General features: G+C 33.3%; 2 protein-coding genes across 2 annotated transcripts; both read left to right on the forward strand.

Moving 5' to 3' along the window:
• The first annotated feature begins 743 nt into the window (after positions 1–743).
• LOC139849172 (uncharacterized) lies at positions 744–7,355 on the forward strand. Its single transcript, XM_071838838.1, has 4 exons — positions 744–751; positions 925–2,343; positions 2,740–3,065; positions 7,297–7,355. Exons 1-4 carry the CDS (start codon positions 744–746, stop codon positions 7,353–7,355), a joined length of 1,812 nt encoding a protein of 603 aa, XP_071694939.1.
• Positions 7,356–15,045: 7,690 nt separating this feature from the next.
• Positions 15,046–23,595, forward strand: LOC139885676 (exocyst complex component SEC5A-like). The gene is made up of 21 exons (XM_071869426.1): positions 15,046–15,535; positions 16,252–16,400; positions 16,680–16,768; positions 17,226–17,420; positions 17,528–17,655; positions 17,750–17,908; positions 18,258–18,362; positions 18,483–18,557; positions 18,763–18,900; positions 19,005–19,196; positions 19,295–19,378; positions 19,532–19,658; positions 19,908–20,118; positions 20,264–20,379; positions 20,453–20,687; positions 21,464–21,557; positions 21,725–21,802; positions 21,882–21,938; positions 22,076–22,225; positions 22,429–22,638; positions 23,181–23,595. The coding sequence occupies exons 1-21, from the start codon at positions 15,146–15,148 to the stop codon at positions 23,403–23,405; spliced, it is 3,207 nt and encodes a 1,068-aa protein (XP_071725527.1). The 5' UTR covers positions 15,046–15,145; the 3' UTR covers positions 23,406–23,595.
• The last annotated feature ends 2,771 nt before the right edge of the window (positions 23,596–26,366 follow it).

A 26,366-nucleotide genomic window follows, 5' to 3' on the forward strand; every position in this document is an offset into this window, starting at 1 on the left:
GAAATTGGTATAAATCTGCCCTTATTAGCCACAACTGGAAGACGAATCAACTGTTGTTGCAAATCCGGTGGAAGCTGACAACAAATTTGCTTTACTCAGTTACTTAAATATTCTGTCACTTTCCTTTTTTGGAGCACATTATTCATTTTATCATAACGTCTGATCTACGCACCCACAATTTCACCACTTATCAATTTGGATCCGATCAATTACTTGTCAATACCTTTTCAATTAGGGCACAAAATTCTCAGATCTGAAGGTAACATAACGGATCTACTAGCGAGGGTTTGTAGTAAACGAGAAACCTCGCCATTTTCGCCGTCTGCTGCCTTGGAGCTGCCGGAAATCACTGCTGCCGGAAATCTCTCCTGCCGGAAACTCCTTGTCCTTACAAGGCTGTGTTTGGCTCTCTGATCCCTTTTCCTTAAGTCCATACTCTGTGATATTTCTGCTTTACTTTTTCGCTGTATTTGCGTATTCATATTCTTGAGGTTTTCAAAGTTGTGTTTATTAATTATATCCTTGACTATTATTATTATACTATTATATTAGTGATTATTATTATTATTATTATTATTATTATTATTATTATTATTATTATTATTATTATTATTATTATTATTATTATTATTATTATTGTTATTGTTATTATTATATTATATTTTTATTTTTATATTATATTGCCACTTCTGCCTTTTCCTTTTTGTTTATTATATAGGGTAAGATAGACTCTAGTCGTAGTGATGGTCACGTGAGGTCATGTCCTTCGAGCTTAGGGGCGGCTAGGTCTAGAAGGGGTAGAGATTTTCGTGTTAGGATTAGAGTAGGTAGTTGGAATGTAGGAAGTTTGACGAGCAAATCCCGTGAACTTGTAGAGACGTTACTTAAGAGTAAAGTGGACATATTGTGTGTTCAAGAGACCAGATGGAAGGGTGAAGAGGCGGTTGACATTGGTGACTACAAGTTGTGGTTTTCGGGTTCCAGAGTAGCTAGAAACGGGGTAGGGATCTTTATAGGGCCCCGTCATAAGGATAATATTGTGGGTGTGGGTAGGTGTAGCGATAGGATTATGTCGGTTAGGTTAGTTATCCAGGAGGAGTCTTACATGGTTATTTGCGCTTACGCACCTCATGCTGGTTTAGGCGAAGAAGAAAAAAGTCGCTTTTGGGAATCGTTAGATGAAGTTGTGAGGAGTTGCCCCGCTGATCATCGATTACTTATTGGGGGAGACCTTAATGGACATATAGGAACGATTTCAGACGGATATGCGGGTGTCCATGGGGGCTTTGGGTACGGAGTTCGAAATGAAGAAGGACGCTCCATTCTCGAATTCGCTGTTGCCCACGATTTGGTTGTTGCAAACTCTTTCTTTAGGAAGACGGAAGCTCAGCTAGCAACCTTCCACAGTGGAGGTCATAGTACTCAGATTGATTATTTGCTGCTTCGCAAAGGGGACCTTAGGACCTGCAGAGACTGTAAAGCCCTGACTACCTGGACCTGTTCCACTCAACACAGACTTTTGGTCATGGACTTGGTTCCGCAGAGACGGGTTACTAGGAGAGGGAGACCCACCCAACCTAGGATCCTTTGGAAGAATCTGAATGAAGAGAAAGCCGAAACTTTCAAAGCATCTGTTTTGGAAAGAGTAGAGGCAGTAATGGATACTGTTACTCATGGGGATGCAGATCAGATGTGGAATAGTTTTGCATCAACTATTAGAGATGTCGCCAAGGAAACCTTAGGTGTGGCAGTAGGGACATCGAGAGGACACAAGTCTTGTAGAGAATCATGGTGGATTAGTGATGAGGTTCAAACCAAAGTCGCACTTAAGCAACTGAGGTTTAGGGAGCTCGTTACATGTCGGGACGGGACACGTGATGACAGAACTAGCGCAGAAGAAAGGTATAAAGAAGCTAAAAGAGAAGCTAAGAAGGCCGTTGCCCGTGCAAAAGATAAAGCGTATGAAGTTTTGTATAGGAAACTAGACTCCAAAGAAGGAGCAAATGATATTTACAGGATTGCTAAAGCTAGGGAGCGTAGGAGGAGGGATATAGATAACATCAAGTTCATCAAGGATGAAGCCGGTCAAACCATAGTAAAGGAAGATGAAATTAGGAAAAGATGGGAAGGGTATTTCCAATCTCTTTTCGTGGGTGAAGGACCCGGGCGCCAAGAGGACCCGCAGGACTTGGGAATAGGACATTTCCAGAACAACAATTTCTGTAGGAGAATCAGTCAGGAAGAAGTAAGATCGGCACTACGAAAGATGGGTAGAAACAAAGCTGTTGGACCAGACCAGATCCCAATAGAGGCGTGGTGGTGCCTAGGCGAGGATGGTGTCAGGTGGTTGACGTGTCTTTACAATAAGACGCTTAGAAGTTATAAAATGCCTACGGAATGGAGACTCAGCGAGATTATCCCCATTTACAAAAATAAAGGGGATGCCCAAATCTGTGGTAATTATAGAGGCATAAAATTACTTAGTCATACTATGAAGCTTTGGGAGAGAGTGATTGAGACTAGACTCCGACGCGAAACTACGGTTTCCGAAAACCAATTTGGTTTCATGCCAGGGCACTCTTCGATGGAGGCAATTCATATTTTAAGAAGTGTTATGGAGAAGTATAGGGAGAAACAAAAGGGTCTAGAGATGGTCTTCTTAGACTTGGAAAAGGCCTATGATTACGTACCGCGAAAGTTGATTTGGAAGACCCTTAACGTTAGGGGTATCCCAAGTAGATATATTAGAGCTATTATGGATATGTACGATGGGGCGAAGGCCTGCGTTCGGACGCCTGTGGGAAACACAGAGTATTTCCCGATAGAAGTAGGGTTGCACCAGGGATCGGCCCTTAGTCCTTTCCTTTTTGCTTTGATCCTCGACGAGCTGTATCGAGGAATACAAGAGAACATCCCTTGGTGTCTGATTTTTGCCGATAATATCGTGCTTGTATCGGAAACAAAGGATGAACTTAATAGAAGGCTAGAACAATGGAGGGAAGCCCTAGAACAAAATGGGCTACGGATCAGTAGACAAAAGCCGGAATATCTTAGTTGCGAATTCGGTAGAACTGATGATGAACTTAATGTTGGAGGGAACATCAGCATTGGGGACCAGATCTTGCACCCACAAGAGTCGTTTAGATATCTAGGCTCGGTCCTCCACAAATCAGGGAGGATAGATGAGGACGTGACTCATCGTATTAAGGTAGGTTGGTTGAAGTGGAGAGCAGCGAAAGGGGTTTTGTGTGACAAGAAGATACCACTCAAATTGAAAGGAAAATTCCTCAAGGTGGCAATCAGACCTGCCATGTTGTACGGATCAGAATGTTGGCCAATGACGAAGGCCCAAGAGAGAAGGATGGAGGTGGCAGAAATGAGGATGCTTAGGTGGACGTGTGGTAAAACCATGCTAGATATGATACCAAATGGTGTGTTTAGGGAAAAACTTGGAGTCAGTAGCATCATCGACAAGCTAAGAGAAGAACGACTTCGTTGGTTTGGGCATGTGATGAGACGACCACGTATTGCCCCGGTTAGGAGAGTTGAGGCACTCACGGTAGATGGTGTAAGGAGAAGGGGTAGACCTACTCGTAGGTGGATGGATAGACTAAGACTCGACATGAGGGAGCTTTCGTTGACCGAGGACATGACTTCTGATAGGGATGCGTGGAGGGCTAGAATAAGAATAGTTGAGTAGGGCTACTTTTATTATTATTATTGTTATTGTTATTGTTATTGTTATTACTGTTATTACTGTTATTACTGCTATTACTGCTATTACTGTTATTATTCTTACTATTACAATTATTAGTATTGTTATTGTTATTATTATTATTTTTTGTATCACTATTATTAATTATTAGTGTATTAGTATTTGTATTACAAATATTTATTACTATTAATATTTATATGAACTATTATTATTACTATTATTTGTATTACTATTACTATCGTTTTTATTAGTTTTATGTATTGTTACTAATAGTATTAAATGAGTATGTTTTTGGTATCTTTGGTTTTGGATGTATGCATGCTTGCTTGGTTGTTTGTACGTATGCACGTAGGTTCTTGTATGTTTGTATGTACGTATGCATGCATGTAGGTTTTGTAATGAAGGTGTGATGCAGTTACACACGTTTTTATATGTGAGTTTGTTTTTTATGTATGTATATTTGTAGGTAGGTATGTATGTATGCTTGTTTTTTACTTGTCTGCAGGTGTGGTATATTCACTCATGTATGTATGTTTTGCTAATAGGTTTATGTAGGACTGGGTGTTTATGCTATATATGTATGGTTGTATGTGTGGCTTTATGCATGTATGTATGTACGTAGGTATGTTTCATACTTGTACGTAGGTATGTCTCATGTATTTACGTAGGTATGTCTGGTGTGTATGTAGGTTTAGGTATGTGTGTATGTATGTACGTATGTATGCATGTATGTATGATCAAGTGATTCGCATCGCTCGGTGCATCTTGGGACCATTATGGCTGAGGACGACTTCCCTTGCTCTAGAACTTGGTTGGTTCCTCTTAGTTGGGTGGTTTCGGGGGTGTCTACCGTAAAGGTGCATGAGTGGTTTTTGGTTTGCTAAGGGTGGTTGGCTCTTTGCTTGCGCAACAACTTCCACCCGGCATGCCCTCGAGTTGCGGTCCACAAGGTCTTTTGGCTCTATTTATTGAGGCAACGACAAGCGTCGTTTTAGTGGCGTCTTGACTGCCGCTCAGAGCCTAAATTGATTCTTAGGCATGCTTTAAACCCCATGAAAATCTGATTCTACCATTTTCATGGCGTCCCCCCTATATTTTATTATTATTATTATTATTATTATTATTATTATTATTATTATTATTTTTATTATTATTTTTTATTTATCTTTGTATGTTTTAATTTATTTTTTAATTTCTATTTTCTAGTTTTTAAAAAAAAAAAAAAAGAGTCTTTTTTTTAGCCGGAGGTCCTCACGGAAGCAATCTCTCTACCCTGGAGTAGAGAGGGGGATGAATTTCCTTTACCGTGGGTGGAGAATTCTCTCGACTCGTGGTAACAGAAACGACTTCTCTTCTAGTTTAGGGTAGAGGAAGGATTGTCTACACCTTACCTCCCCCATACCTCGCAGGCGCGGGATTGGGTATTGTTGTTGTTGTTGTTGTTGTAATAATAATTTTTAACAACAACAATGCTAATAACGTTAATACTAATGTTATTAATAATAATATTACTTACAATAATAATAATAATGATAATAAAGATACTAATACTTAATATTTAATAATAATAATAATAATTATAATCATAATCATAATCATAATAATAAATGTTAATAATAATAATAATACATATCATAATAATAACAATCATAATAATAATAATTAGTATTAACAATAATAATAATAATAATAATAATAATATTAAAGTTTATGGAATATACCCTCTTCATGAAATTTTTATAAAAAGAATGCTCCAACCGGAATCGAACCCAAGACCTCCCGTTCCCTCATCAACATGCTAAACCATCCCTCCATCCCTCGATTTTCTGAATTATACCGCCTTCTAAATTACTTAAATCAATATCTGTTTTATCTTCTTCATCTCCTTCTAAGCTCAATCGATCCCAAACCAAATTAACACACATTAAATGAGTTACCATATTAACTTAGGTTTTAAGATTAGAAACAGAAACATTTTAGAATGAGTTAAAAGTAATTAGCAAACAAAAAAAAAATAAAAAAAAAAAAGACAGCCTCTGCTGCTGTTCGTTGTTTGAGAAAAGAAAAAAAAATTGAGTTTGAAATTTAAAACGTTTTAGATAAAAATTCCTAAATAACATAAGTTCTAAATCGTTATTAGAATCTGTCTTAATCATCAATTGAACCTATAACATCAAAACAATTATGAATTTTCTCATGAACACAAGGTTTGACTTTTTGTATAAATAGCTTTGACTCGAAAATTCGATCTTGTTTTGAAGAATTTGGATTTCATATTTCACAGATAGTTTCATTATAAGATTCCTAACAACTCTGTAATTCTAGATTTTAAAATAAAACACGAATTCGTAATTTGACTATAATATTCAATAACAGAGGTTTACGAGTATACCTGCATCAGTTTTCTGGTAATTTACCCACTTATGGAACTTGCAAGTAATTGAAACATATAAAGGTGTTTGATAATTGAATGCTTCGTAAATTATTAGCTGTTTTATTCCGAAAGAAGCTGTGAGGTTCGACATATAGTCACAGACAAATAGAAACACACAACAGAAAAATATATAAAAACAGATAATGACTCCACTTAAAACACGTCTGCATATAAATATATTTATATCCGTATTTATAGTGTTTTTATATATATGTATTCATATATATAATTTGTTTTTAATATTCTTAATAATTATATAATATATATTAATAATAATACAATTAATCATATTAGAAATAATTAAGATTCTAATAATAATTATCTTTATAATATAAATACTGATTTTTAATATATATATTAGTATGTAATAGTTTATGCATATAAATATTTCCGTATAATATCTATTTATAATTATATTTTCATTTGTATATTCTTTTATTTATATTATTTATATTTATAGATTATAATTACTCTTATTATTAATAATATATTAGTAATAATGATATTTCATTATGTTAATATTAATGTTAAATATTAATAATAATAATATTATTAATAATGATAATAAACATATTAGTAATAATAATAATATAACAAATTAAATGTATCAAATTTTATTTAAATTTATAATATTCATAATATTGATATTTGTTTTAATGATAATAATGAAAGTGCTATTATAATGTATCAACAATGATTTAACTAATAATTTCATATATTAAAATCACCATTTTTATTTATGCACTATTATATAATACATACATTGAATATTTATTAATTATGCATTTTAACATCTTACCATATATATATGTATATAATTATTATATATATATATATATATATATATATATATATTTTAATATCAACCTAATTATTTATATTTTATTATTTACCATTATTATATGTACTTACATTTATATATAAATACCTATACATATTTATTTACAACAATTGTTCGTGAATCATCGGGCAAGGTCAAAAGGGTAAATGTATTCATGTAAACTGTTTCAAAGTTTTTGAGACTCAACATAACGGACTCTGCTTATCGTGTCGAAATCATAATAAGATGAAGTTTAAATTTGGTCGGAAGTTGCCGGGTCGTCACAAGTTGGTCTATTATATCGTTTTTTTTTTTTTTTTTTTTCAGATTTGAGAAATTCGACGATGTTTGGTCATTTAATTAAGGATGATGGCATGGTCATTTGAGTTACCATTAGGTTTGGTATCCGTTTCGTTTTACTTTTTCACTCTTTTACATGTATTTTTGTTCGGTCCAAGGCTATTAATGATTACACTTGGTCGCCTTCAATTAGGGTCTGCGATGACTTCTTCCAATGTTCTATTGGATCACTTCACAAAGATGAATCGAGATTTGATGGCTTCACTATGATTTAATCATTAGGCCACTATCTATCGTAACTAAACTATTCATCCTCTTAACATGTCACATCAGCGCCACATCAGCACCCAAATCCTATAACTAACCCATAATATCTTATAACTAAACACTATCTATCATGGCTAAAACATCTTCCTCTTAACCGCCACGTTATTAATTAATTACTTTTTTTATTTATTTTAACTAACACACAAAAAACTATTTTTTAAATAACACTTATTTATAAACACAAAGTCTTCTACAACAAGTATTAAAGGATTGTACAATATGCAATAATATATGTACATATGATGGATGGGGTACTTGGTTAATAAAAGTTACTAGTGGATCCCACCAAGCGTGTACATATGATGCAGAAGTATCGTTAAATCTATGGTGAATACCTATAATAAAAACCTATAATGGATTAGTGCTTATGGCATTATAGCTATAATGAATGCCATGTAGGCTTGGCGATGGTGAGTAATAAACCATAGTAAGTGCTCTTAGTCATGTATTGTTTTAATGATGTGTGCATCTTGAAGAATTGATTTATGTATGATTTAATTTAATCATTAGTCATGTATTGTTTCAATGTTGTGTGCATGTTGAAGAATTGTTGTAGGTATGATTTGTAGATCGATGAATCATTTCAAGTAGACTTTGTATCAACTGTAACATTTGTAATCATCGGATGACTTTAATGTAAATTAGTGTATTCTTAGGAAAAGTTGTAAAATGTATAACATAAATAAAGGTTATTACTTTTACTGTATAACTAATTAACTATAACCATAACCATAAGTCCATAACCATTAATAACCATAAAATAAAATAAAATAAAAATAAAAATAAAAATAAAAATAAAAATAAAAATAAAAATAAAAACTAGAGATGAAAGAAAAGTAAAAAAACAGAAGTCCAACCCTGTCAATTTCCACCTCCTACCAAAATTCTGAGATCTGTTATAAAATATCTAGATTGTGTTATAAAATATCTAGATTGGATGTTAATTTTATTATTATTATATTTCTTGCATAGTAATATTTTATACTATAAATAGATATGTATGGTAACCATTTAAGGTGCACCATTTCTCTTGAAATATCAATATCAATATTTCTTCTCTCCTTCTTCTCTCTTTTTCTCTCTTTGTTCTTATAACCATTAAAGGTAGTTATAAGCCTACTGAATTATAACACGTTATCAGCACGAAGAGCTTAGTGTAATCAAAGGATATCTCAAACGATCACGAGTCACTAATCAAGGTATGAAATTATTAAGGTTTTTCAGACTCGGACATATCAAATTTTGGACTACTAACATTTTGAACTACTAATTTTTATTAAGTTCTTAGTGCATTTGTATTGTTCTTATTATATGGTTGGCTCTGCCACCTAAATTATATATGGTCGACACTGTCGCCTAACTATCATTTATGTTTACTAACTTTTATTAACTTCACTAACATTTATATTTATGTTATTTAAGTTATATATGGCCGGTTATACCGCCTGAATTATATTTTCTGTAATCTAACTCTTATTAACTTCACTAACATTTATATTTATGTTATTTAAGTTATATATGGCCGGTTATACCGCCTGAATTATATTTTCTGTAATCTAACTCTTATTAACTTCACTAACATTTATATTTATGTTAATAAGACCTCATGATTGTACGCAACATGTCATTTGACAACACGGTACTTTATGTACGCAACACGTCATTTGACAACACGGTACCATGGGTCGAGATTAATTCCGATCAATACGAATACGACGGGGTCTTTATATGTTATCTAACATTTATGATTACTTATGCAATTAATCATTATTTATTTCATGCATACTAATGTTTATTCTTAAATTTATAATTTTAAAAGTTAAAATAAAAAAGTAGTTTGTATTTTTATTAAAAGTAAATCTTAAAAGTTAAAATAAGAAAAAGTAGTTTGTACTTTTATTAAAAGTAAATCTTAAAAGTTAAAATACAAAAAGTAGTTTGTATTTTTATTAAAAGTAAATCTTAAAAGTTAAAATAAGAAAAAGTAGTTTGTATTTTTATTAAAAGTATATCTTAAAAGTTAAAGTAAGAAAAAAAAAGGGATGGTAAAATGGAATAGTTTTTTTTGTCAAAAATGAAGTATTGAAAATGAAGTGGTCTCCTTCTATAACTAAAAAAAAAATATATACTTTTATCAAATGAATTTTTTTTGTGGCCGACAATTTCAAACACGAGTCCGTGTTTAGTTTATCAAGAATATCTCTTGCTTTGGTAAAAGGTCACGATCACGATATCAGGTGTTGTGAAAGAATTAAAAATTGGTCAAGTAGCCTTTTAAAAACTAGAAAAAAAAAATTTAAACAAAAAGTTTTTTTTATATATTTATAATTTACGGGTAACGTAAAAAAAAGGAAGTTTTTTTAAAAAAAAAAAAAAACAAAGAAAGTGTTTAAATGAGTTTTACAGAAAGGGGGAAAGCAAAGTAAAAAAAAAAACTTTTTTCCAAACAAAGGTAAATGAAAGTAGGACTTAATACAAGAAAAAAGTAAACATCTCCTAGACGTGATAAAATCTATCAATGATAAGTATTAGACTTGATGAGCTAAATGTGACAAAAATGTTTCAACATGTCTTATGTTAATTTTCTAAAATAAGTTATTATTATTCCGAGTTTAACACATATACATATGTTAATTGAAAATAACCTTTTTTGTTCTTATGTAGTGTTGGGTTGCAATTTTGGTTGTATGCCATAATTCCATCCAGTAGAGTGACAATAGAAAACTTTTGATTATAATCAATAAAAAAACTTTTTTCCAAACTTGTCAAATGTTTTTGTTAAAAACGTGACCGTTGAAAAAAGGAGGTTGAATAATAAAACTTAAAAAACAAATTATTTTTTTTAAGAGTGTGCATCAAAATGGCGCGTTTAATAATGGGGAGTAAAAATATAGTCAAATTGTTTCAACGAACAAGGGTTCAATTGGATGTCTCTTAAAAAAAATCCGCGGGTACGGGTGATGGATCCAATGGATCCGCATCCACGACCCGCGGGTGCTATCCCTAATTGTGACAAGTACAAATCAACTAAAAGTCTAAAAATAAATGCTCTTATAGGGACCAAATGTTCACAATAATTGCCTAAGCTAGATATGAAACAAATAGTTCATTAAAAAAAAAAAAAAGGTCGTTGTGCGTTTTCGGGATGATAGCCGAAATACACTTACAAAAGTAGGTCAGCCGTCAATTCTTTATGGCCATATCAACGTAGATCAATAAAATCATTTATGGTTTTGATAAAAGATTAATTAAAAATTAATTGTTTTTTGGTCTTGGATTCTCGGTAACAAAAGCAAAGGTTGTTTTTGGTTGCCACAACAAACAAGACAGAGGTTGTTGACTTTTGTTGTTAAACATGGTACAAGTGAACAATAACAATAGATTATTGTTTTTGAAAAGAATAATGATGCGTTAATTTTATTGTATAAAATAAAATTAAAGAAAATGGTTTTCATTGATGACTATGAACAAACGCAAACAAAGTGTTTGTGGTATTTGGTGATTAAAAAAAAAGTGCATCTAAAGCTTCTACTGAAAATAATATGCATCTAAAGCTTCTACTGAAAATTAATGTGCAAGGTACAACGTATAACTATATGGTCAAATTCATTTGAGCCTTCGGAGTCACAAGTATATGATGTATATATATATTACTCAATTAACAAAATAGTAAATCTAAATTAATTCATATGAATAGTAAAACGAAATTAATTAATTTACTATTCACATAAAAAAGCGCATATGATAAAAAGCGCATCGCATATGATAAGCGCATATGATAAAAAGCGAATATGATGAAAAGCGCATCGCATATGATGAAAAGCGCATATGATTAAAAGCGCATATGGTGAAAAACACAGCGCATATGATTAAAAGCGCATATGGTGAAAAACACAGCGCATATGATTAAAAGCGTATATGGTGAAAAGGATATATGATGAAAAAACACATATGGTGATTTATAAAAAAAAAAAAAAAAACACATATGGTGATTAATGGAAAACACATATGGTGATTAATGAAAAGTATATTGTGAAAAAGAATCACAAATATTTCTTGAAAGAATTCAAGGTAAGATATATGAACCAATTCATCCATCATGTGAACCATTTTGATATTTCATGGTTCTAATAGACGCATCTAGCGGATGGTCTCATATTTGTATGTTATCAAGCCGTAATATGGCATTTGCAAAGTTTCTTGCACAAATTATTAAATTGAGAACACATTATTCTGAGTACACCATTAAATTATTCTGATTACACCATTAAAAGGATGAGACTTGATAATGCTGGTGAGTTAACATCTCAAGCATTTAATGATCATTATATATCTACAGGGATTGTTGTTGAACATCCAGTTGCTCATGTGTATACACAAAATTGATTTAGCTAAATCAATAGATAAACGCTTGCAGCTAATAACTAGACAATTGATAATGAGTACAAAACTATCAATATTTATATGTGGACATGTAAATTTACATGCTGCGACATTAATTCGCATTATACCATGTGGAAGTCATAAATATTTTCACTTACTACTTGATTTTGGCCAAGAGCCAAATATTTTCCACCGTAGAACATTGGTTGTGCAGTGTATGTTCCAATTGTATCACCACAACACAATAAAATGGTTCTTCAAAGAAAGATGATAATATATTTTGGATATAAAACATCTTCAATCATAAGATATATTGAACCCATGATGGGTGATGTTTTTACAGCACGTTTTGCTGATTGTCATTTTAATAAAACATTGTTCCCTAGATTAGGGGGAGAAATAAAAATAAAAAATAAAATGATGCTTCATGATGCGAACATCAATTAAGGTATATTGAACTCGCACAAAAGAATGTGAAACGAAAGTTCAAAAATAATGCATATGCAAGAACTTGCAAATTAATTACTTTATGCATTTACAGATATAAAAAAGTGACTAAATCATATATACCAGCGATAAATGCTCCAGCTCGAACTGAAATTCCAAAAGCTGGCAATAATGTCACTGTTGAGTCTTTGCCACGCATCAAACGTTGAAGATCAATTGGTTCCGAAGATAAAAATCCTCGAAAAAGAAAATCAGCTGATAATGAGGTAAGAGAAAGTGTTCAAGAAGAACCACAAATCAATATTCCTTCTGCAGAGGATATTGATAAATGTAAATACTAAAATTGCGATAAATTATGCAATATTATGGAACCGAAATGAAACTAAAATCTCTATGAGATATTTTCATATAATGTTACAATGACATCATGAATAAAGATGATGATCTGGAACTAAAATCTGTCATTGAATATACAAAATGGACATGATTGAGCTCAATGGAAAGGAGCAATAAGAGCTGAATTAGAATCGCTCGATAAAAGAAAAGTTTTCGGATCAATCGTTATCACTTTTAAAGAAGTGAAACGTATGGGATACAAATGAATTTTTATCCGAAAAGAAATGTGCAAATGAAGTTACAAGGCAAAACTAGACTTGTAACTCAATATTTCCCACAAAGACCAGAAATGAATTAGGAGGAAAAATTATCCTCCTGTAATGGATACAATTACTTATTAGATACTTAATCAACCTGGTAGTTATTTAAATGCATCTCATGAATGTTGTTACTACTTATCTGTATGGATCACTTAATAGTGATATATATGAATATACCTAAAGGGTTAAGGTATCATAAGTATCTAATGTAAAACCCAAGGGAATATATTCCATTAAATCACAAAGATTTCTAAGTGGGTTTATACAAACGGAACGTATGTGGTATAACCGATTAAATGACTACTTGATAAAAAAAAGGGTATAAATATAAACTTATTTTGCACGTATGTTTTATAAAAACAATGTTCGGATATGAGATCGTAGTTGTTTATGTCAATGTTCTTAACATCATATGAACAAATAAAGAGATCTATGAAATCATTCAACTTCTAAAGAATTATTTTGAAATGAAAGATCTTGAAAAAACCAAGTATTACCTTGGATTGCAAATTGAGCATATGCCTAATGGTTTACTTGTACATCAGACAACTTATACCGAAAAGATTTTAAAACATTTTTTTTAAAGACAAACTCATTGTTGTTAGATCACTCAATATTGACACTGATCTATTTCATCCCTGCGAAGATCATGAAAATTTTAACAGATCGAAAGTTCTATATTTTAGTGCAATTGAGGTTCTTATGTATCTTATAGATTATACAAGATCTGACATTTCTTTTGCAGTTAATTTGTTGACAAGGTTCAGCTCAGCCCCTACCAAAAGACATTGGAATGGGATCAAACAAATAGTTTGATACCTTCGGGGAACTACTGATTTATAATTATTTTATTCTAACAACTCGAAACAAGATTTGTTTGGTTATACGGATGCAGATTATTTATCCGATCTACATAAAGCTAAATCTCAAACTAGATATGTATTCCTAAATGGAGGCACCGCAATATCATGACGTTCTCAAAACAAACACTTGTTGCAACATCATCAAATCATGCCGAAGTGATTGCATTACATGAAGCTACTCGGGAATGATTTTAGTTAAGATCAATGATACAAATCATTATTGATTCTTGTGGACTAGAACGCTATAAAAGCCTAACAACTATCTATGAAAATAATACAGCTTACATAGTACAAATGAAAGAAGAGTATCAAAAAATGACAGAACAAAACATAAATGTTGACGAGGCGCTAAAGTTATAAACAGTCTCAACGGTCATAAGTTTGATGGAAAAGAATGGTATATTAGTAAGGCTCAGAAAAAGACTGAAAGGGAATAGGAATTGAAACAACAGTTTGAACAAACCATGAAGGAGACTGTAGACAAATCACGTGGACCAAACTTGTACATAAAAGATTTAGATGATACAGTTTCAGATAAAAACCTCAGATTCTTCTCATATACTCAAGATCTCGTAAAAGACAACCAGATTAAAATGAGATACGTTCAATCAACAACTCTGTTGATCTTTATAACAAAGCACTGTCAATCGCTGTTTTTCAAAACATACATTCACAATATTGGCATGAGGCAAGTTCAAAAGATGTGACGACTCAGCGTTGTCTACTTGAGGGGGAGTCAACTCTATGCTGCACTCTTTTTCCCTTAGCTAAAGTTTTATCCCAATGGGTTTTCTTTAGCAGCGTTTTTAACGAGGCAGTAATAGTTATTCTCTAATAAAATTGTCATCCAAGGAGGAGTGTTATAAAATATCTAGATTGTGTTATAAAATATTTAGATTGGATGTTAATTTTATTATTATTATATTTCTTGCATAGTAATATTTTATACTATAAATAGACATGTATGGTAACTATTTAAGGTGCACCATTTCTCTTGAAATATCAATATCAATATTTCTTCTCTCCTTCTTCTCTTTTTCTCTCTTTGTTCTTATAACGATTAAAGATACTTATAAGCCTACTGAATTATAACAAGATCTATATTCTTTCTTTCTTTCTTCCTTTATTTCTTCCGCATTACTTTTTACTTCATTCAATTCAACCGCCATCACCATCAGCTGAATTCTAAAACCCTAGAAAATGAGTGACAGTGATGATGACGAACTGTTACAAATGGCACTACAAGAACAATCACAACGTGATCTAAATTACACTCGACCTTCTCAATCTCGATCTGCTAAACCTGTAGTCAACTTCGTTCAACCACCGTCAAATCACCGCTCTGCTAAAAACCCTAACTCTGTGAATATTTCAAAACCTCAACATCGTCGGAATGCTACGGAAGATGATGAGGATTCTGATCTGGAGATGCTGAGTATATCGTCTGGAGATGAAGATTCGGTTACTGATCAGAGAATCGGGTCCAGAAATCGGGTCAAAGCCTCGGGTAAAGGTGGCGGTAAGAAGGATGATGATAAAATTTGGGTTGGGGATGAACCTGATGCTTGGAAACGAGTTGATGAAGCTGAGGTATGCGTGATTGTTAATATATATGCAGTTATTTGATTTTATTTATGGTATTAGGTTATGCTAGTAATGGTATATAGAGAAATTAAGAGGTATGTATAATATAATGTGCGTAGATTGGTTTTGTAAGCACAAATGAGCTATTCACATGAAGGGGATGAATGTAAAACAGATTGTGGTGGAAGCATGATCCGAACGAATAGAGATTGAAATATGAAACTAAGAATGCGCCATCATTCAGTGATCTGATTTAACTTGTGATTTAGTTATTTGGATTGGTAGTTAATTTCATAAGGGATCATCATTTGAACCATGATGCGACAAATTTAGTGATACGAATCTATTTAGTTACTGATTCTACAATTAAATTGTGTGGATTAAATTTCTTAACAATTTTAAGAAGCAATAAATATTTCTACAAATCAATGGCTATGGCTATCATGAACCCGTGCTTGTACCATATATGTTTTTGAATTGCAACATCCAAAAGAAAATGGACTCGACATATGTGTTACAGCATATCATGCAGTCTTGCTGCCACTCACTTTACCTGTATCGTACAAACCTGTGATCCGTATATCGGAAATTTACTTTCTCACAAGTTAAACCTTAAGTGCTCAATATTGATTCATGATCGATGCTACTCTATGAGCTCGACTTGCTCTTAATTTGGTTTTGGACAATTGTAAAATTGTCTTAACGTTTGCATGTTGTGGCAGCTTGGTAGAAGGGTCCGTGAGATGAGGGAGACAAGAACAGCTCCTATAACTCAAAAGTTTGAGAAGAAACCTTCAGTTGCTGTAAAAGGGTTCAATAATCTACAGTCCTTCTCCCGTTCCATGGAATTTGTAGATCCTCTAGGACTTGGGTGAATTTCTTTTTGTTATTTCTTGATTTTCTAGTTTTATTATTGTTATGTTATTATTTTATTGTTTATTATATTATTATTATTTTCAAATATATATATATATATATATATATATATATATATATATATATATATATATATATACTATATTTTATGCACATGTGTCAGTTAAGTAGTGATGTATATTGTCTTTTGTTAGAAATGCAGATGGAGTCTCAGTTCATGAAATGTGTATCCGTTGCAATAATACATGCTAATGGTGGATAATTTTGAATGCAGAGTTATAGACAACAGAACACTGAGGTTGGTCAATGAATACACAGCAAGTTCTCCATCCAAGTCTGAGAAAATAGATACCGATGTTCGAGGTACTCATAAGTAGATTCTGACGTTGCACTATTTCATCCAATGATCTTACTTATTGAACAGCAGTAAATATAGTTACAAGTACATGTACTCCATGGAACATGTTGCAGGATGCCTGTTTATTATAATGTGTTAGTTAGTTGTAATGTTGTATGGCTATTCGTGCTATCATGTAATTACTATATCTAGTATCAAATAGAGTGCATGCTTTCTAAGTGTATTGGAAACACGAGTCATACGAATCATATCCTGCATCTGAAATGAAATTATGAATGATTGTGTCACCTGCATATATATATATATATATATATATATATATATATATATATATATATATATATATATATATATATATATATATATATAGATGCGTGTAAATTCTTTCAGCAAATGGTCATAATTGTCATTGGTATCTTTTACAGTCTTATACTAACAAAAATTCTTAAAATGGTTTTACAGATAAATTGATGTATTATTCTGAGAAATTTGATCCAAAATTATTCATATGCCGAGTGCACCAAGATACCACTGCTGCAGACTTGGAGGCTGGTGCTATGGCTTTAAAAACCGACCTCAAAGGACGAACTCAACAGAGAAAACAGTTAGTCAAAGAAAATTTTGACTGCTTTGTCTCTTGCAAAACTACAATTGATGGTATGTTATGATCACTTAGGTCAGGCAATAAGCTCCCAGTGCAAATTATATGTCATTGAATTTATAGTATTAATTATATGTAGTAATTAGCATCAAATATTTTACAGATATCGAGTCAAAACTAAGAAGAATAGAAGAAGATCCTGAAGGTTGTGGAACCACTCAGTTATATAGGTCCATCCAAGGAGTTACTTCAGTGGCTAATCGTGCGTTTGCACCCCTACTTGAACGACAGGTTGGAATTGTTTAACATTTTGGATGAAGGTTGAGTACAGTATTATCGTTTGAAATTTTAATTTGATATTCCTTTTTCTTTAAAAAAACATTAGGCTCAAGCAGAGAAGATCAGGTCAGTTCAAGGAATGCTTCAAAGGTTTCGTACTTTATTCAACTTGCCGAGTGCAATACGTGGCAACATTAGTAAGGGAGAGTATGATCTGGCGGTCAGAGAGTACAGGAAAGCAAAGTCAATTGTCCTTCCTTCTCATGTACGTTGACTGAACCTTACATCTTTTCAAATATTAGAGATTTTGTTGTGTGTGTGTGTGTGTGTGTGTAAGCATGGGATCCAGTGAGAACACAATGTTAAATAACAGAACTATGAGAACACTTCCGGTTTTCATTCACTGTTTATTTTTATTTGTCAACTTTTATTTTTTATTTTTTTGCTTCACAAAAAATTTACATATGAATCTTTGTCTTGAACTAAAAATAAGTTACGTGAGACAACATTGTGTTATGCGCACAAAATGCATTTTTCATGTTCTTTTGTTTGTAACTCTTTTTTAATGATATGTATGTACTTCGTTATTTTATTGTATTTTTTCTAATTTACAGGTTGGAATATTGAAACGTGTACTTGAGGAGGTTGAAAAGGTTATGCAAGAGTTCAAAGGCATGCTTTACCGGTCTATGGAAGATCCACAAATAGACTTAACAAATGTAATGTGAATACATGCAGTTACATGTTACTCTATGGGTCAAGTTATTAAAGTAAATGATAATAGTGTTCAGGATTTATAGGTCAATTTTTTTATTTAATTTTTACTATTTTCATTGTAGCTTGAAAATGTTGTGAGGCTATTATTGGAGCTGGAACCCGAGTCGGACCCTGTACGTCATTATCTAAATATACAGGTGGGAATTATATAACTCATTTGTTCTGAGTATTCCTTAGTAGTCTTTTAGAACAGTTCCCAACATTACAACTGCTATTTTAGAGACTATAGACTGATTTTAGGATCGCATATGCAATCATACTTGATCATGCACATATAGACACTCATGTTCCAAGACACGCTTAAATACTTTATCTTGGTTGTGTTTTCTTGCTACAAATCAGAATCATAGGATCAGAGGTTTGCTTGAAAAGTGCACATTTGATCATGAAACAAGGATAGAGAACTTGCAAAATGAGTTACATGAGAAAGCACTGTTGGATGAAAAGTGGAAGAAAATACAGCATGATTTAAACGAATCTGTGAGCAACAATTTTGTTTTTTTTAATTCTTTCACTCTTATGTGGATATTATATTATCTATCTGCTCAACTACGTTCCTAATTGTTTTATATTTATTACCTCAGGGTGTTGCTGATATGTCTCTCGGTTTTGCGAATGGTTCGTCGAAGGTAGATTCACAATTAATAGATTCAGGTTCCGAAGAACTTGATGTTCTTCGAGGAAGATACATACGAAGATTAACTGCTGTAATTATCCATCACATACCAGCCTTTTGGAAAGTTTCACTTTCTGTTTCAAGTGGTAAATTTGCAAAGGTAATTTATCTTTTATTTTGTTAGGTAGATTATTTAATTATTAATTTTCTCTTATGTTACAACCTTATCCATTAAGTTTCCCATGATTCTTCTAATAGGTGGGAGACGAAAAAAGTTCAAGTCACTTTCTCGATGAAGTGTCTGGAATGATCCAGAATACTATATCTGCTTATGAATCAAAGGTACATTTTCTTTTGAGGTGTTGATGCATCATCTTATGAATCATTCAGTTGCGCTATTTGACGGTAGATATATATTTTTATATCTTCATCCATTGAAGTTTTGGTGTTGAGTGTTGACGATGGGGTTAAATAGTTATCACCTTAAATTTCCAGGTCCACAACACATTTCTTGATCTTGAAGAGTCGAATATTCTTCTCCCATACATGAGTGATGCAATAACTGATATATCCAAAGCATGTGAAGCTTTTGAATCAAAAGAAGCTGCACCTTCAGTTGCAGGTATCTTGACTACGAGTGTGCAAATTTGATGTGGAAGCCATAAAACTCCTCCATTTTTATATATGGTTTACAGTCCAGTTACCAAACAAATTTCAAACCTGAACAAGATCGGTTGTTGGACTCCTATTTTTTTTTTTTTTTACTCAGTTGCAGTTTTATCTAAATGAGCACTCTGATAACTTTAACTTTGGTTTCCATTTTTTATTGTGTTTCTCAGCTTCTCTGACTAATTTTTGTTTCGAATACCAGTTGCAGCTTTGAGGACAATTCAGTATGAGATCACAAAAGCTTACATACAGAGGCTTAGTTCATGGATGAGGGCTTCTACTGAAGAGATATCTAAAAATGAATCGTGGGTCCCAGTGTCTGTTCTTGAAAGAAACAGATCTTCATACACTATATCTCACTTGCCTTTAGCATTTCGGTCGATTATGGGTACAGCAATGGACCAGATAGATAGGTAACTTTAAATAGCTTGGTATATATTATGTTTTATTCTGTTCACGTATAAAACTTAGTCTAAGAGGATAAAAAAAAGTAGAAGAAACGGATATTATTTTATTACAAAGAACTTAAGGGTTTTGCATAATGTTTGTTATCTCCAGGATGATGCAGTCGTTAGGGATTGAAGCACGAAAGTCAGAAGATGCCTTTATACTATTTCAAGAAACTCAAGAATCTGTTAGGGGTTCATTTTTTAACTGTTTGCTTGATTTTGCTGGTACGTATACCGCCTGGGTCATGTTTTATGTGATTGATTAAATGATGATCCATTCGTTTAATGCAATGATTAGGTCACTTGGAGCAAATTGGTAGTGAGCTGGGTCAGAATATATTAAATAGAGAATATTCATCCTTCCAAAATGGATATTCTTCTCATGAATTAGAAGAAAGTTTTGATCCTCTTCCTGGAAGTATTACTCATCCACATCAAAAGCTGTTGATGGTCTTGAGTAATCTTGGATTTTGCAAAGATGAACTTTCTCGTGAAATGCATGATAAATACAAACACATCTGGATGCAGCCTAGGTATGTCGAATATACATAATAATCGCGGTACATAGTATTACTTTTCAGAAGTGGAATATTGTAATTAATATGCAACCATACTTTACCTTCAATTACATAATATCGTAGACTATTTTTTATATACTTAATTCAATCACCCAAAAAATGAGGAATATTCACTTATTCGTAATGCTTAGCCTCATGGTTGCAAACGGCGGTTATGGCGGCCGTTGTGATGGTCATTGCGGCGATTTGGTGACTAGCCCGTCTGGTTTCTCTCAAAAACGTCTAATTAGTCGATCAATGCTAAAAAGTCGGGTCATAATTGAGAAAAGTCGGGTCAAAATCGGTCAACGTCAGTCAAAGTCGGCTTTTTGTTTGGCCCTGTTCTAGTGCAAATGAAAATTCCAAGCCTATATAAGAATTAGCTAGGAAAAACACCGACTTACATAATTTCCTTAAAAAGACAAATTAATAGAGAGACTATGTTTAAAAAAAACTATATATTATTTAAACTAATACCACATCATCTTATATCATTTATTTACAAAATATTTATTTTTTAAATATTTATGTTTGAAATATATACATATTTAATATATTTAACGTCCTTCTCGACCCCGCCTTTATCCGTCTCGACCGACTCGACCCGATCCTGACCGGCTCGTCTCCGTCTCGTGTCTTTTTCAACCTTGCTAAGCCTCCATCTGAGGGTGTTATTTGGATTGCGTGTTTCCGTATTTGAAATGACATCAGATATTATAATCAGATAATCAGAAAATTTTGGATTCTTGCAGCGCAACAGATGAAGAGAACGTCGATGTGGACGATCTGGTTAGGTCATTTTCTGGTCTTGAAGAGAAAGTTCTTGCACAGTATACTATGGCAAAGGTAATACAAAAAGATCTTTAATCAGGTTCACATAAACTTTTCTGCTTTCATTAAAATACTCTAATTGTCTCATGAAGTAAAAACAGTGTCAATGTGTTAAGAGATCCGTGTTTAATAATTTTAGTTTGGTTATATTTTTACTTAATTTTTTCTGCATACTACCTCAGGCAAATCACGTTAGAGCAGCTTCTGTAAACTATCTGTTAGATGCTGGAGTACACTGGGGAGGAGCACCTGCAGTGAAAGTGAGTATTTGTTGAGTCATATTTAGTCCTTGTGTATCATTTTATTATTAGGTTTAACTTCACATATATTGTTTTTTAGGGTGTCAGAGATGCTTCTGTTGAGTTGTTGCACACTCTTGTATCCGTGCATGCAGAGGTATGCTCAGTAGGATTTTTTATTTATTATTTTTTTTTTTTTTTGCAAATGTCAAAAAAAAAAAATTTAACATTGGGAAAAGTTGTACCGTGTTTTTCATTTGAATGATTGTAGATCCACTTGATCCTTGATTGCAGGTATCTGCTGGTTGTAAACCTTTGCTTGACAAAATACTTCGAATTCTTGTTGAAGGCCTAATTGACACATTACTTAGCCTTTTTGATGAACATAGAGACACTGATATAAGGATATTGGACATCAATGGTTTCTGCCAGCTCATGCTCGAGGTGAAGTTTATGCGCTTCTGAAAATTGTTACCTGTACTAGCCAGTGATACCAAGTCCAGTATGAAACATGTGATTTTGCTCAATCGAGAACTGATATCTCATAATTTTTCATATTTTGAGTTATATTAATATGTTTGTCTTTTAGAATGTTCACTTGATTCTGAAGCGATCTTTAATAAACCTGGAATAATTGCATGTTGCAGCTTGAATACTTTGAAACCATATTAAACAAGTACTTCACTCCTGATGCGAGTGAATCTCTTAAGTCACTACAAGGCGTAATATTGGAAAAAGCCACGGAGAGCTCGTCTGAAGCCAATGATACTCCAAAGCACCGGCATCGTGCAACACGTGGAAGTGACGATTTGCTTGGAGATGACAAGCAGGGAACTGTATCACCTGATGAGCTTATTGTAAGAGTCATACATATCTATAGTGCTCATTTCGGGCTTAAAAAGTCAATAACACGTTTAATGTCAGATTTTAGTGTATGATGAAATGAGTCAGGTCGGGTGGGGTTGGGTTGAGTAACAAGTAACAAGCCAGTACGAGTAACTTTAAGTATGGGTTAGAATGGGTTGGGTGGGGTGGGGATTGAGTTGACCGCAAACACATTTTGTTGGTTGTTAACAGTTTATTTTATTACAATTAATTGTTACTTTGTTAGTTTGGATATTGATATAAAAAGCTATTTTTTTTAATGGAGTAGTCTAGGGTGTTTACAGGTAATTATAAAGACACTTTGGACGACTTTCGACAACCAGCTCACCTCATACGACCCATCTATTTTTAGATAAAATGTTTACATGGCCCCTTTCAGATACAACAATATAACCCAAATCACCTGTTTATAACTGAATTAATCAATTAAAGCTGCAACATCTAGAAAACACTAGCGAAACAGGATGTTGTATTTTGTTTGTACTTAAATTGTCCATGTGTGTTATGCTATTAGGCCCTTGCACAACAGTGTAGCCATGATCTACTACAATCTGAGCTCAAGAGAACTCAGATGAACACGGCATGTTTTGTGGAATCACTTTCATTGTATTCTGATCCCGCAACTGTCAAAGCAGCGGCTTATGGTTCATTTAGAGGATTGATGGATTCTCCAAGCAGAAGTTTTGGAGGCAAACAAGGTGTTGGGTCCCCAAGTTTTTCTAGGCCTAGAAGAAGATGATTTCTTTCTTGAATGTTGAGTTATGTATTGTTTAAAAAAATAAGGTGTACTGCAACCGTGTTTATCTATTAATCTTATATGTTAGAAGTAATTAAACATTCTTTCAACTTGTGCTGTGTAGTCTCCCAATCTATATGATATTATTTTTGTTGTATATACCATATGTGATTTGGTTGTTGTGGAATAATCTTTTCCCTATATTTCATGATTAATTCCGTTATTATCCACTTTGTTCTAGGGTGTTCAATATTTGGTTTCAACTCGTTTAACCTGAAAAACTGAACCGAATGGAAATAATAAAATAAAACCAAATTTGAATTTGGTTTTTGGTTTTACCTTTAAAATTTTTGAACCTGAACAAACCGAATTGAGAAACCTAAAGAATCGAGAAAATCGAAAACTGAATTGATGAACACCTTATTCATTTACTTGGTTACATCTATTTTTCTGTCCAATGGTTCAATTCCTAGCTGGTCACACAATTTTAACTTAGTGGTAACTGTAAGTGGGCTTGACTTATTGTAGATTAGAGATGCACAAACCGGATTCGGACAAACAAAAAAAACCGGATTTTTTTGTCCGGATTTTTCGGAACCGGTTCCGGATCCGGTTCCGGTTCTCGGCGTCGGATTTTTTTCGGATTTTTTTCCGGAACCGGTTCTTTTTCGGATCTCGATCGGATTTTTTCGGATTTTTCTTGGACTAGGATTCGATTTTGCGAATTATATTTTTACCGGTTCTATTTTTTTTAACGTTTGACAACAATAATATAATCGGTATAAAGAAAAGTTATAATGCTCAAGACTCAAGTGCTCAACACAATAGATAATATAAATAACAATATTCGAACAATACAATTATATAAATAACACTTTTATTCGAACGATACAATAATAAAAATAAAAACACTTTTATTCGAACAATACAATTATAATTAATACATTTCGAGCTTCGGCATGGCCATCACCCAATAATGTATTAAGACTAAAGTATATCGAGCTTCGGCATGGCCATCATCCGTTATACTTTAGTCGTCAAATGACCCAAATGTGTTATCTTGTTGAGCGCGTTGAGGATGGTGCCTTCGATCGTAGTCTTCAAAAACGGGGTCATCAACTAGAGAAAGGTAAGCTTGTTGGTAACCCGATACATTCATTTCGGTTTGGTCCATATCAAACGGTTCATAGTCACCTTCATCCACTTCGTTTAGTTCATTGTCGGAATTCTCTTCGGTTGTTGTAGGTGATAATCCCGCTAAATTTTCTTCATACTCTATACATTCTTCAATGTCGTTATATAACGGACCTTCTAATGAAGTTTGATCTTGTATCCTATCTACCCCATCCAAATAATCTTTCAAACATACACATACTTTCACAGCTTGGGGGGTAAGTCTTGACCTTCTTTCCGATATAATTCGACCACTCAAAGAAAAGGCCGATTCGGAAGCTACGGTTGAAGCTTGAACGGTAAATAAGTCACGAGCCATAATGCTTAATATTTGATATGTGTCTTGTTTTGTTTCCCACCATTTTAAAATGTCAAGGTTGTTAAATTGTTCTTCACTCATGTTTAGTGCAAAGTTTGTCATCTTATAATTTCCCAACTCGCTTGTGGGTGCCGATGTTCGTGCGCGTTTGGAAGCGTCTTCACGTACCAAGTTAAAAAGACTTATTTTGAGGTCTCGGCTCCTTCGAGAAGATGATCCGGGTTGGTCAACAATTGGGTTTGATTGTCGACCATATTTTGTTGCATAAATACCAAACATATTCTCAAAAACATCATTAAAAGCGTGTACTTGGTTCAAAAGATAGTTGGGTTCGTCATCGAAAACACCATGCACACAATCAAACTTTTGTCAAGATGTTTTCTTAACGTTGTATTACCCGAAACACCCATGAACTTCATACATTGTGTACAACGAGCTTTTTCCGCACCATCCTTCATTACACACAACTCGAATTTGGACCAAACGTCCCCTTTTCGCTTTGTTTCTTTTTTGTAATCAATATCGGCCGTAGTGTAGCCTTGTGAAGATGTTCCAACGGAAGCGGAACCGGAAACGGAAGCTTGTGAATTATCCATTATGGGACAAGTAAGTAGACTAGAGATTAGAGAATATTTAGTGATTTAGAAAGAATTATGAGAATGTTTGTTGGTGCATTTTCAACCAAAGCATTACCATGTATTTATAATGGACTTTGTGGGGTTAAAATGGTAAAAAAAAAACTCAAAAAACTGCAAAAAAAAGGCTGAAACTGAAAGAAAAGAAAAAAAAAAAATGCTAGTTTTTTGAAAAACCGGATCGGATCCGGATCCAAACCGGATCGGATAAAATCCGATTTATATCCGGAAAAAATCCGGTTTTCTTGAAAATCTGGATCCGGTTGGAACCGGATCGGATCTCGGATCCGGATCCGGTTTTTGCTGTGTCCGGTTCTGCTTCTGCCCGGTTCCGGATCGGATCTGGATCCGGTTTTTTTGCCCATCTATATTGTAGATGGTTCCCTTTTTTTATTATTATTATTATTTTTTTTTTTTGGCGAAAAAACGATAACTTTTATATAAACAGAAAACGTTTTCAAAAAGAAAACGAATTCATCAAGTACAAAAGAGGACGTCGGTGAGACTCATACCTAGAAAGCGGATAACGAGTTATCTAAGACGGTTCCTTTTTAGATGTATTTTGTTATTTTGTACTTATAGAGTTATCCCATAATTAACCTTTTATATAGCAAAAGTAGCCCAGTGGTTAGGCCCTTGACATCTCTCAAGATGTCTCAGATTCGAATCTTTGAGTGACGAGGAAAGGGCCAAAAACAGCCAGGAATACTTTCTGATGGATCACATGTACAGTAAAGTATAACGTCGGATTACTCGCCCGAAAAGGGAAAACCTTACAAATTCTATAGCCAAAGTAGATAATTTGGTCAACAATTTAAAGTTCTTAAAAGACAAAAT

The sequence above is a fragment of the Rutidosis leptorrhynchoides genome, chromosome 1 (assembly GCF_046630445.1).
Source record: "Rutidosis leptorrhynchoides isolate AG116_Rl617_1_P2 chromosome 1, CSIRO_AGI_Rlap_v1, whole genome shotgun sequence".
Classification (NCBI taxonomy): Eukaryota; Viridiplantae; Streptophyta; class Magnoliopsida; order Asterales; family Asteraceae; genus Rutidosis; species Rutidosis leptorrhynchoides.

Coding starts and splice junctions, on each gene's coding strand:
- LOC139849172 (XM_071838838.1), top strand. Junction 2,344..2,739: donor CTAGGCGAGGATGGTGTCAG/GTGGTTGACGTG, acceptor TATCCCAAGTAG/ATATATTAGAGCTATTATGG. Junction 3,066..7,296: donor ATATCTTAGTTGCGAATTCG/GTAGAACTGATG, acceptor TTTTTTTTTCAG/ATTTGAGAAATTCGACGATG.
- LOC139885676 (XM_071869426.1), top strand. CDS start 15,146: ATGAGTGACAGTGATGATGACGAACTGTTACAAATGGCACTACAAGAA. Junction 18,901..19,004: donor AGCATGATTTAAACGAATCT/GTGAGCAACAAT, acceptor TTATTACCTCAG/GGTGTTGCTGATATGTCTCT. Junction 20,119..20,263: donor GCAATGGACCAGATAGATAG/GTAACTTTAAAT, acceptor TGTTATCTCCAG/GATGATGCAGTCGTTAGGGA.